This window comes from Argentina silus, assembly GCF_951799395.1.
Source record: "Argentina silus genome assembly, chromosome: 18".
In the NCBI taxonomy this organism is placed as follows: domain Eukaryota; kingdom Metazoa; phylum Chordata; class Actinopteri; order Argentiniformes; family Argentinidae; genus Argentina; species Argentina silus.
The window spans coordinates 9640531-9653344 of NC_139672.1; the positions used below are offsets into that span (position 1 = coordinate 9640531).

Genomic DNA, 12814 nt, shown 5'->3' on the forward strand with positions numbered 1-12814 from the left:
GTACGTGTTGTGTGTACGTGTGTGTATGTGTGTGTGTCATGGACAGGTGCAGCATTTGGCCGTCTGGTTGGAGAGACCATGGCGTCCATGTTTCCTGATGGCATACATGCTGATGGCAGTGTGTACCCCATTGTGCCTGGTGGCTATGCTGTCGTTGGTGAGTAGCCAACTGTTCATGTCCTGTTTGTCATCCCTCAGGCTCCATTACGTGTCCACTGTCAGTGGTCCTCTCTGGCTCAGTTGGTAGAGCATGGCGTTAACAACGCTTAGGTTGTGGGTTCGATTCCTGCTGGGACCCTATATACTGAAAAACCGTATGCACTCACTGTAATGTAATGTTGCTTTGGATAAAAGCGTCAGCTAAATGGCATATATCTCAGTGAAGTCCAGCTTGCAAAAGTCACTACATTGGTTCAAGTTGTTAATTATTTTGTATTTTTATTTATTGATCATCTGACAGACACACACATCTCACCCCATCTCTCTCACGCGTGTGTTCAAGGTCGAGTTCCAAAACGGTAGCTAGCAGGCTAGGAGGTTAGCGGTTCAAAAGTTGGCTGAGGTAACATCCAGTCTTGCCTGTCCAGATAAAAATAACTTCCACTGAAATTGAACATTCCAAATTTCCACACTGCATGGGCCATTTTGTCAAACGACATCATTTTCATACTGTCATGTTCCACTAACCAATCAAATATAAATTCCAGCGAGGTAATGATTTCACATTTGATTTCAACCAAAAACCTGCTTGACTGCTCAACTTGAGCCGAGCCCATTTTCAGCAGTCACATTGAATAAGCCTGTTTCAATTGATGGAAATAGCTTCAGCATTGCACCGCCTGCGATTCCAATCACACAAGAGAGCAGCAAGACCCAAAATGGAGGCTACAGTACCCATATTCGGGGTTTGGGTTCAGGCCGACGTTGGCACGTAATGGTCGCCTGTACTCGTCGCCTGTAATGTTCGTATCCCTCCCCTTTTTGAAAGGTGCTGCGGCGTTGTCTGGCGCGGTCACTCACACGGTGTCGACCGCGGTCATCGTGTTCGAGTTGACTGGTCAGATCTCCCACATCCTGCCGGTGATGATCGCGGTGATCCTGGCCAACGCCGTGGCCCAGTCTCTCCAGCCGTCGCTGTACGACTCCATCATCAGGATCAAGAAGCTGCCCTACCTCCCTGAACTGGGCATGGGACACCAGGAGTGAGTCTGTCTGTCCGTCTGTCTGTCTGTCTGCCTGTCTGCCTGTCTGTCTGTGTGTCTGTCTGTCTGTCTGTCTGTCTGTGTGTCGGTCTTTGTGTCTGTGTGTCAGTCTGTCTGTCTGTCGGTCTGACGGTCTGTCTGTCTGTCGGTTTGTCTGTCTGTCTGTCTGTCTGTCTGTCTGTCTGTCTGTCTTTTATCTCTCTCTCTTTGTCTTCTTTCTCTGGTGTTCACTCGCTTTCTATTTTGTTAGTTTTTTGGGCTGTTATGCTTTTCAGCCTGCCCTGGATGTGCTTCTGTTTTGACTGTGTTTCTCCTCTCCTTAATCCTCTCCTTTCCTCTTCGTTTTACCCCTCCTGTACTCTTTTCACTCCTATCTTCCTTTCCCCTCTCCTCTAATCCTCTTTCCCCGACTCTCCCGCTCTTTCCTTTCTTTCCCCTCTGCTTCTCTCTTCCTCTCCTCTCCCCTCCACTCCTCTCCTCCTCCTCTCCTCTCCTCTCCTCTCCTCCTCCCCTCCTCCTCCTCTCCTCTCCTCTCCTCTCCTCTCCTCCTCCTCTCCTCCCTTCCCCTCCTCTGTACAGGAAGTATAATATCCGCGTGGAGGACATCATGGTGCGGGACGTTCGTTACATCACTCTCTTCTCCTCCTATCGCGACGTTCAGGAGGTGCTACTGACTGGACAGCTCAAGACACTGGCCCTGGTGGAGTCCACAGGTGTGTGTGTGTGTGTGTGTGTGTGTGTGTGTGTGTGTGCGTGCGTGCGTGTGTGTGCGTGCGTGCGTGTGTGTGCGTGCGTGCGTGTGTGTGTGTGTGCGCGTGAGTGTGTCCATGATTCATCACTCCCCCCATGACATACACACTCTCTGCTTCCCTCCCTCTCTCCTGTGTTCTTCCAGCTTTTTGTCTTGGAATCCTATTCTCCCTCTTCCTTAGTCTGCTTACTCCTCCTTTGTTTCTTCTTTTTCTCTCCTCTTTTGTCTTTCTCTTTCTCCCTCTCTGCCCTTGTTTCCCCCTTACCCTTGATTTCTCTCTTCTCTTTTGTCTCTCTGTTTTTCACCCCCTCTCTCCTCCTCCGCCTCTCTCCCCCACTCCCCCTTTTCCATCCCTCCTCCTCTCTCTCCACTCCCCTCTCCCACCCCTCCCCCCACCCCTTTTTCCATCCCTCCTCCTCCCCCTCCTCCTCTCCCCTCCCCCTCCTCTTTCCCCTCCCCCTCTTCGCCCTCTACCTCCCCTCCTCCTCCCTCTCTCTCCCGGCTCCAGACTCTATGATCCTGCTGGGCTCTATCGAGCGTTCCCAGCTCCAGACCCTCCTCTCCTTCCAACTGGGTCCTCAGCGCAGGCTGGAGCACCTCCAGGACATGGCCCAAGACAATGGTACCCACGTCCACCTGCCCAGCCTGGGCACTGACAGCCCGCCCGGCAGCCCCGGCTCCCCCAGCCCCCCCTGCACCCACGCCCATGTCAATGACCACACCCATGCCCGCCAAGGGGTTCGCTTCCTGGTGAGCACCAACCAGGTGTGAGGGGTACAGGGTCGGGTAGCTAAAGGGAGTGTGTGATATATGGTGCTGTACTGTAGGTGTGTGTTGGGTGGTGTGTGTTTGGGCTAATGTGTGTGTGTGTGTGTGTGTGTCTGTGTGTGTGTGTGTGTGGCTGTCTCTCTATATTCTTAATGTAGATCTCCACAGAGGAGTCCTCTTTTAGCCCAGCTGTTTCCAACTCTCAACTCCCACTGAAGTCTGCACTGAAAACAGTGTCTGCCGTCAGCAACACAGAGACCACCAACAGTATGTACACTCACACAATATCCACAGATTCACACACACACACACACACACACACACACATACACACACACACACACAAAGACGTATAATCAATTTGAACTTTGAACTCATCAATTTTTCATTATTTCTTTCAATTTCACACACACACATTCTCACACTGCGTAATGTCTCCCCTCTCAGGCACTCAGACCCTTTCCTGTGCTGACCCGGAGAAGGAGCTGCTCGAGGTGAGTGAGTGCCTGTGTGTGTGTCTGTGTGTGTGTGTGTGTGTGTGTGTGTGTGTGTCTGTCTGTGTGTGTGTGTGTGTGTGTGTGTGTGTGTGTGTGTGTGTGTGTGTCCATGTGCGCGTGTTTCTGTGTGTCTGTGTGCACCCACGTTACAGATGCTCTCCTCCAACTTGAACTTCCTGCGCAGATGGTAAGCGTGTACAGTGTATCCACTCTCAGCTTTGTCCTTCTCTCTCTAACAAGCAGAACAAAGCTACAACGTTGGATTAACGTTTTAGTTTAACACCTTGTCCCTCAACTCCCTCAACTGTCTTGTAAAAGTATGAGAGGCAGAAATAAACCCTGGATGCTGTAACATTGCAATCATGTTATGGTACTATACCTTGTCCCTGCCCTCTCTCTCCCCAGCTGTAAGAGAAGCATAGCTAAGATCCAGTGTTGCTGTAATGTTGTGTGAAGGTTTTGTAGCGCCTCTTCTCCCTCTCTAATGTTGTGTTAACGTTGTGTTAACGTTGTGTTATGTTGATCCTTTCTCTCCCTGGCTGTAAGAGAATCTTACTGTAGCTAAAATCCAGTGTTGCAGTAACGTTGTTCTTAGGTTATATGGCAGTTTATTTTCTCCCTCTATGATGTTGTGTTAACGTTGTTCTGTTGACCCTTTCTCTCCCTGGCTGTAAGAGAAGCATAGCTATGATTTATTGTTGTAGTAATGTTGTGTGAAGGTTATTGTAGTGCCTCTTCTCCCTCTCTGATGTTGTGTTAACGTTGTGTTGAGGTTATTGTAGTGGTGCCAACTTCTTCCTCTCTGATGTTGTGTTAATGTTGTTGTTATGTTGATCCTTTCTCTCCTGGCTAAGAGCACGGCTGGGCCGGTGGCTTCTGAAAGCAGGAAGCCCAAGCGAGTGAGGATCACCATGGCGGTAAGATTGTCGCCTAGAGGCGGTTGCTTAGTAACCGTTGCCTAGCGACCCTAGCGCGTAGTGAGTGACCAACCGAAGAATGGGGAGTAGCTACTAGCTACCAACCAAAACATATATTAGGTTTGAGGTCCCCTAAGACTGAGCGAGAGAGAGAGAGAGAAAGAGAGAAGGGGAGTGAGAGAGGAGAGAGAGGAAGGCAAAGTTGACCTAGCCTAGGTTTATTTTACCTTTTCTTCCTGTTACCAGCACTCATTTAGGTGTTTCATTTGATCATTTAGCAAACAAATTTTCATTCAACATTTCTGCCAAACAGCACTGTAGCTATTTTGTGCTATTGTGTCTTTTATGAAGATATTTTGTTTCCATGTTTTGTATTGGCTGTCAATCAAGTGAATGTTGTTATAGCACATCATTCTGATTATTACGGTCAGAGCTAATGAACCCCGGCGCAGAACACAGAGTCAGGACACGAATATAAAATAATAGGGTATTTAATGAGGGAATGGGAAATGGGGTAAGGCAGGCAGGCAGGTAGGGCAGGCAGACAGACAAGGCAGGCGGGGCACGTAGGGCAGGTTGGGTAGGCAGGGCAGGCGGGTAGTGCGGGCAGGCGGATAACCGGGTCGAGGTCCTGGAGCATAAAGAGGTAATGATCAGACTGAGTACAAAAACACTAGGACTAAGAATCAATATGAGACTAAGCGGCCGAGAACGAGACTAACTTGAAACAACAAACAATGATCTGGTAAACAGTGGATGGGAAGCCGGGGTTTAAATACAGCGAGGTGATGAGCAGATGACCAACAGGTGAGCAGAACGAGCAGGTGGAGATGATGAGTGACAGGGAACCGGAGCCTGGCCACGCCTACACACAACACAAACAGACAGACAAAGACAGACAGGAGAGAGGGAGGAACTGACACAGACTAGGTGGAAGTGGAGGGCGTGACACAGATATGTCTTTGGTTGGAAATCTCCTGACCACATGTTACTGTAGGCCTAATCAGTAACATGTGCTGATGGTTACATATGTGAGTGTGTTTCTGTATGCCAGAGTGTGTGTGTGTGTGTGTGTGTGACCTCAGTCTCTGCCTGGTTTCAGGACTCCCCTGAAGTGGAGGATGACATGACCACCACCGAGGTGAGACTGAACTCCCCTCAAGCGCCTCTACATTGGTTAACTGGCACTATTTAGCACTATTTTAAAGCTAAAATCTACATACTTCACCTTTAAGAGTTTGTAATCCCCACCCACAGATCGCTGAGTGGGAGGAGCAGCAGCTGGACCAGCCAGTCGATTTCAACAACTGCAAGATTGATCCCGCCCCTTTTCAGCTGGTGGAGCGGACATCTTTGCATAAGGTGTGTCTCACCTGTCAACTTATCAGCCTACCAAACAACAACAGCTGCCAGACAATGGCTTATATAAGGAGAAGGGGGGTAGGGAACATGTTTTATTAAAGGGGCACTTCACTTTTTGAACCTCATATTCAGTATGATGCTGGAGATGAATATGAAATGAATATGAGGTTAAATAGTGGTGAAGTGCCCCTTTAATAAAACATGTTCCCTACCCTCTTCTCCTTTGAGAGGTGTACTCATACTCCGTGTGCACACTTGCGCCAGATGAATTAGAACTGACCTGTCTCCCCCTCTCTCTCTATCTCCCCCTCTCTCCGCAGACTCACACCATCTTCTCTCTGCTGGGTTTGGACCACGCCTATGTGACCAGCACAGGACGTCTCGTAGGGGTGGTCTCCCTCAGGGAGGTGTGTACCCCCCTCCCCCCCACCCCCCGCGCTCAAGAACACCGATGTCACTCTGACATCATCATGACTAAGCTTTTTGTCTGTGTTTTCATATGATTGAATATGTGAGCGAGCGGGCAAGCAGAACATGATTCATACCTGTACATAAAAATTATACATCAGCAAATGCAGCTTCAACCAGTTCTACCAAGATAGAAAGACATTTTTTCGAAAATACACTTAGGTCTGCTGCACTCTGGTGCTAATTAGTGTTACTGTTTGAATATTGGCAGTAATCAGCACAGATGACTCCAAAGCACAATATTGCTGCACATGAATCAGCACTCGTCAAGGCCAATCAGTCGACTTACTGCAGGGGTTGCTGCAGATTAATGTTGCCTAGGCAACGGCGGTGCACTTTGAGATGGCAATACAATACATATAGAAATGCATTCCGTCTGCACCGTATTTATGACTTGAGGTCAGTCCTGTTCACCTTTGCTCTTTCTTTTCATCATCTTTCCTCTTTCCCTATCTTCATCCCTGCCGGCTCTCTCTCTCTTTCGTTCTCTCTCTTTCGCTATCTCTCTCTCACTCTCTCTCTTTCTCTCTCTTTCTCTTTCCATCTTTTTCTTTCTCAAACTATTTCCCCATCCTCTCTCTCTTCCTCTCTTCTCCTCTCTCTATCCCTCTCTCTCACCGTCTTCCAGTTGCGGAAAGCCATCGAGGGCTCAGTGACGGTGACGGGGGTCAAAGTGCGGCCGCCTTTGGCCAGTTTCCGTGACAGCGGCAACACAACCAGCATCTCCGAGGTGACAGAACTCCACAAGCTCTGGAACCGCCACAGGGGCCAAACGTTACCACGGGAACCCACGCCGCCCGACATAGAGGACCATTCGGACCTCCCCTATGAAGAGAGCACGGTCCTCTTCCAAGACCAATCAGATTTGCAGTTTGAAACCAGCCCGGGTGACATCACGGATGCAACGTCGGAATTGGCTCTCCAAGTAAGCCCCTCCTTCACTGAGGACGCGTCTGAGTTTACGTTTGAATGCAGCCCCTCCCACACTGATGAATCAGAGCTGGCCTGTGACTATGACCCCTCCCACCTCCACACGGAGCCTGACCACTCAGAGCCGCCGAAGGAACTCGGAACTCCCTCCAAGAGCCAGTACCAAATGTACCAAACAGAACTGCAGTGTGAGGGATCTCCCTCCCATATTGAGGACCAATTAGAGTGAGAAGAGGGGTTGATGGACAGTAAAGGGTTCCATTGGGAGAAGCTTTGTGGTTTGGCAAAGTTTCTACATTCTTAGAGGTCACATTCACCTCCAATTCCAAACTGGATCTCTGTGTCCATAATATGTTGCCGCATTTATGGGACCGATAGTGTGAGTGTGTGTGTGTGTGTGTATGTGTGTGTGTGTGTGTGTGTGTGTGTGTGTGTGTGTGTGTGTGTGTGTGTGTGTGTGTGTGTGTGTGTGTGTGTGTGTGTGTGTGTGTGTGTGTGTGTGTGTGTGTCTGCCCATGTGAGTGATGGAGTAAGTGAATGGCTCTGACAACATGATTTTGTGTTAAAGAAAGTGTAAACGCCTGTTGGTGTGTGTATTTAAAAGTAAGTGTGTCTGTGTGTGTGTGTGTGTGTGTGTGTGTGTGTGTGTGTGTCTGCATGCGCGTGTGTGTGTGTGACAGAGAGAGAGAAAGAGAGAGAGAGAGAGAGAGAGAGAGAGAGAGAGAGACTTAGCGGCACCTTGCCCATGCACCCATCTGGTGCTGACACTTTTAATCTCAGTTCAATCTGAGAGCCAAACCACAATTCCCTCTAAATATAGTCTCAAACAAACAACATTGAAAGAGAGAGTGAGAGTGAAAGAGAGAGAAAGAGAGAGACAGAGATAGAGACAGAGAGATAAATAGTGAGACAGACAGAGACATTTAGAAATTATAGAGTAAACATACTACCCACAGCTATGGGCTGAAGGCAGCTGAAAAACGCCCTACATGGTGACTTATAGCCCAGTCACACACAGGCGTGGCGTCACACAGGGTTCAATGCTTAGACCAAGCACATTGTAATTAACATCTATTTAACATACAGTACATGTAGCCTTGTTTGGCAGTAAGCTGGGAGGGTATGTTGATGGTAGAGCCAATTTCTTTTGGTCACATTACATTTTGTATGTTACGTTTTGTTTGTAAGATATCAACGATTCGCACAACAGCCTAATTAAAATGTCTGAATTGCACTTACTGTACTTGCCATCTTCTGCTGTGTTAGACATGTTTCTGGCATGATTTAAGAATGTCAGTGACTCGTCATAAATGTGTACAATGATTATTGCTATTGCAATGGGACAACAGTGAAGCTAGGAATAGAGGATATATAGTAGGTGACATTAAATACTTACAATTAAAGTTAATGTGTAAGCACACACACACACACACACACACACACACACACACAAATACACCATAGATGCATAAACCTAAACACAAAATATATCTCTAGGAAGCTTATACATGCTGATAACACACACAGATCCTTCCATACTGTACACACACATGCACACACACAGGCACGCCCGCGCACACACACACACACACACACACAGACACACATTAAAAAAAGGTCTACAGCTAGACCAGTGTTTAGAAATAGCACAGTGATTACTTCTCCAAGTCCAAAAACTGTTGTAGAGCGTGTGTGTGAGTGTTCAAACGGATGTAACTTAAATCATTTCCCTAACATCTTAGCTTCATTTAGCTTCAACCGTTTTGAGCCATATGTTCAGTATTTCAATTCCATGCCAACTTTGGTTCATTTTAGTCTGTAAAAACAATTGTGCTATAATTTAGCGTCTTCTTATTTTTGTATGCAGATAGAATGTGAAGTAGTGCTCGCCATATAAGATAACATACGAGGAGTCGTAATGTATAGAGTGTATAAGCTAACATAGTACAGAGCATCTAGTTAAGCAATAAGTCTGTAGTATCTCCCTTTATATGGCCACGGCCTGTATATGCTTTGTATATATGAAAATACATGAATGAAATCTACGCACATGCTATGTACATAGGAGAATATGCATTTGAGATCAACAGCCATCGTTATTTTTCAGAGAACATGAAAATTGTTTTTTGTACATCAGTAATGGATTAAATTTCAACAGACTTTGAGATGTAATCTGGATTGTTGTGTCTCTTTCCAGCCTTTGCGTGTGTGTGTGTATGTGTGTGTGTGTGTGTGTGTCTGGTGTGAATATTTCTTAAATGACCACATTCTTAAAAAGAAAAACATATTTATTATTATTCAAGACATTTAGTAGCAAACATATACCATCTCTTAAACCACAGCATGGACTCCAGAGAGACAACACTACAAAATACAGTCCATAGAGAACCAATGCAATAGCAACATACAGTACCACTCTTCACAGAAAAGTACAAAACTTGTACATTTGAACATTCGCACACAACACTGAATTATTCAGGTTTAACTCTCAAATATACATAAACAGCAGCGATGCAACAGCGAAGGGGGGACATAAGAGAAGAGGAAAATGGCATAGGAGGGCATGAAGTTTGTCTCCCTTTATGAATTATTCAGATTTGACTCTCAAATACATGCAGTAACAGCAGCAATGCAACAGAGGGGGGCATAAAGGGGGGGGGAAGGGGGACATAGAGAGGAAAAAGCACAAGGGGCATAAAGAAGGGAGGAATTCAATGATATGTGACAGTCGAAGGAAAGGGCATGCAAGGGCCAAATAGAAGGAGAGGAGAGACAGAGGGAGAGCATGCTCAAGGAAGGATAGAAATGAGTATAAAGGTCAGGAGGAGGAGGAGTGAAAGGAGGAGAGAGCAGAGAGGGAGAGTACAGTAGGAAAGAAGAAGAGGGGTTGGAGAGGGGAGGTGGGAGGGGGCAGAGAGGAGAAAAGAGGTGGAGAGAGGAAAGGTGAGTTTAGGGTCAACAGAAACTCCAAGGGAACATCTACAGTATACTGTAAACAGTAAACAGATGGACAACAACACCACATCAAATGCTCTCTCCCCCTCCCTCCCTCCCTCCCTCTAGCCCCACCCTCTCCCTCCCTCTCTCCCTCCCCCTCTTTCTCCTCGTCCTCGTCGAACGATGCCACCCCAGAGGACGCCCGGTCCGAGAAGAAGCTGTTATGTTTGCAGTGCCATACCGCCCCCTCCTGGAACACACTCCCCTCTTCCTCCTCCTCCTCCTCCTCTTCCTCCTCCTCCCCAAGAGATTCAGAGTGAGAGGTGGAGTAGCAGGAGTCGAACCTACTGCTTCTGATCCGTGGCTTCCAGTCAGGCCTGTGGATGATCCAGACCCCCCCGCCATCCTCCTGCAGTGGTACAGGCTGCTCCTCGCGACCCTCTAATGCCCCCCCCTCTGGGAATGGACTCATCTGGTCATTTTGTGAGGTAGGCGGGACGTTTTGAAATGTGGGCCTATCGCAGCTCAGGCTGCTGCTACTGGTGCCCACGTGACTGGTGGAGCCAGGGGAGGGCAGGGCCTCGCCGCCGTCAATCTCAGCCTGGCTTGGCACTCGGGGCGCAGGATTGGACGTTGCGGCGTCTGAGGGAGGAGCAAAGTGTCAGAACACCTGGAGATGGATGAGGAGAGAGAGGCAGACAGAGAAAGGGAGGAGGAGAGGAAAAGAAGAGAAGAGAGAGTGAGTGTATGAGACAGTGATGATCAATGCACACACAATAGGATGAATCAGATAAACAGGAATCATTGATCTCACTTATGTGGATTGTGTGTGTGTGTGTGTGTGTGTGTGTGTGTGTGTGTGTGTGTGTGTGTGTGTGTGTGTACCTGAGCTCTCAGTAGGGAGTGTGTGTGAATTTTTGTGGGAGAAGTCATCATCATTGGAGTCCTCCTCTTCTTCCTCATCATCATCATCATCATCATCAACAGACGCCCAGGCCCGCAGCTTCGCCTCAGCGATGGCGAACTGCTCTGCTACTCCTGGAGAGAGAGACACACACACACGAGTCAGAAAGCTAAACTGGCACGCACACACACACACGTACACACAAAATGTCAACCACTTACACCCACCAACCCACTCCCACTTTGACAAACAAACAATATAATCATTTGCCTGTCCCCCCCACTATTCTTTCGTAATTCGTTCGGTACATGTTGTGTAATCCACTCCCATACACAACTCTGCTAAACCAAGGTTATTCTGCAATTGATTTCAGCCTGGGGAATAGGATACAGGTGCCAGCCTCCCACACACACACACACACACACATCCACATGGGGACAGTGGGACACCGCTAGTCAACAACAGGAGAGGTTGTACCACCACTACTCAGACTGGGACAGGGACACGACAGGACACTTCAGTGACAGTTGGAGGAGAGATTCTAATTGGCCACCATATGGTCTGGGCTCTCACAAGACAGTCTATCACCTAGGCAACAGCAGGAAGGGCAGGGCTAAGATCTGACATATGCAGGGGGTTAGAGAGTGGCTGTGTGACAGCAGGTGGAGGCAGGGAGAGGTCATGGCCACACACACCTACGCAAACGTATGCGCACAAACACGCACGAACACACACGCACGCACAACTGACAAAAACAACAGCAATACTTTATCCTTCAGGAGTAGCGAAGAGACACACCTGCTGCGAAGCGCGCCTCCTGTTCTCCCTCTGTAAGGTGGCAGTAGGAGCTGAGGTGAGAGTGGAGGGGGTCCGAACGCGGGTCCGAGGGTTTGGGCCAACCCTTCCACTCTATGAGGTGGGCCACCCTGCCCTGAGCCAGGGATGTAGGCTTGGTCACATGGTCCTTCACTGCTTGGGAGATACCTGAGGACAGAAGTGATAGGACTGGGTCAGAAACGGTGAATAATAGTGTGTGTGTGTGTGTGTGTGTGTGTGTGTGTGTGTGTGTGTGTTTTAGTACATGTGTGTATAAATGTAATTGTGTGTGTGTGTGTGTGTGTGTGTGTGTGTAACCTAGCCTACCATATAATAGTGTGTGTGTTTTAGTACATGTGTGTATAAATGTAATTGTGTGTGTGTGTGTGTGTGTGTGTGTGTGTGTGTGTGTGTGTGTGTGTGTGTGTGTGTGTGTGTGTGTAGCCTAGCCTACCATATAAGGACGATCTGGCCAGAGCAGCAAACTCGTGGATGCTGACAGCTTTCCTTGCTTCTGAAGCTTTTCTTGACTTCGGGATCATTTCAGCGTCCTCAACAACGTCCTCAGCAGCGTCCTCAACTTTTACCTGTCAAAGGAAGTCATTCATGTTTTAAAGTGATAAGAAAAAAAAATCATATGTCCAGATTTTACTGTCCTCGAGAGCAACATGTGGCACCCCGTCTCCGTAACGTCGCAAATGGACGTATTATCGCCTTTTTAATGAAGAACATCACAGACCAGAAGAGCCATGTTCTTTACAGAACCGTAGAATCGACCACCCGGTCTTCACCCCTACCTCCTCTTGGTGTTGTTGTAGGCAGCAATGTAGGGCCCGTCTTTCTCCGCCTTTAGAAGTCCACCCCATCTTGGACTAACGAGAGACGGAGAGTCACCGCAAGAGCGAGTTACGAGCGCATGGATGCACACCGCAGATTGGGCCTGGGACTTTTTACACCAGTCACGACCCAAAGGCTACCCTAGATAGTTTTGGACTGTGACAGATGCCAAAGCCATAAAGCCTAAAGCCTTAACACAGTTCAACAGGATGCGTACAGCCATCCACGCGAAAGAGCAAACATATGGCCCCGGGCTCGTCGACGGCTCACTGCTTTCTAAGCAGCTCGAGTGGATAGCGGTTGATCCTCACGTGGACGCGCGCCCGGGACACGGATACCGGAGCAGAAAAAGAAAGAAAGTGCACGTGGCCCAGCCTTCGAACGAGGGATTTGGGATTTCATAAGTGAAGTTATGCGCCACAGTT

At 48.2% G+C, this 12814-nt stretch overlaps 2 protein-coding genes across 2 annotated transcripts in view; one reads left to right on the forward strand and one right to left on the reverse strand.

Annotated features, from left to right (window-relative positions):
* clcn2a (chloride channel, voltage-sensitive 2a) overlaps positions 1-7124 on the forward strand; it is a gene marked incomplete at its 3' end in the record, with an annotated part of 30776 nt that extends 23652 nt beyond the window's left edge. Inside the window, exons 15-25 of the mRNA XM_083690518.1 lie at positions 47-157; positions 989-1202; positions 1782-1915; positions 2462-2703; positions 2880-2988; positions 3169-3215; positions 4073-4135; positions 5238-5276; positions 5393-5497; positions 5818-5904; positions 6594-7124. Of these exons, the coding sequence (XP_083546644.1) occupies positions 47-157; positions 989-1202; positions 1782-1915; positions 2462-2703; positions 2880-2988; positions 3169-3215; positions 4073-4135; positions 5238-5276; positions 5393-5497; positions 5818-5904; positions 6594-7124 (1682 nt within the window). The remainder of the gene's footprint in view (positions 1-46; positions 158-988; positions 1203-1781; positions 1916-2461; positions 2704-2879; positions 2989-3168; positions 3216-4072; positions 4136-5237; positions 5277-5392; positions 5498-5817; positions 5905-6593) is intronic.
* Positions 7125-7880: 756 nt separating this feature from the next.
* fam131aa (family with sequence similarity 131 member Aa) lies at positions 7881-12094 on the reverse strand (the record flags this gene model as incomplete). The annotated part of the gene is made up of 5 exons (XM_083690519.1): positions 7881-7891; positions 9965-10433; positions 10725-10870; positions 11535-11720; positions 12007-12094. 5 exons carry the CDS (start codon positions 12092-12094, stop codon positions 7881-7883), a joined length of 900 nt encoding a protein of 299 aa, XP_083546645.1.
* Between the last annotated feature and the right edge of the window lie 720 nt (positions 12095-12814).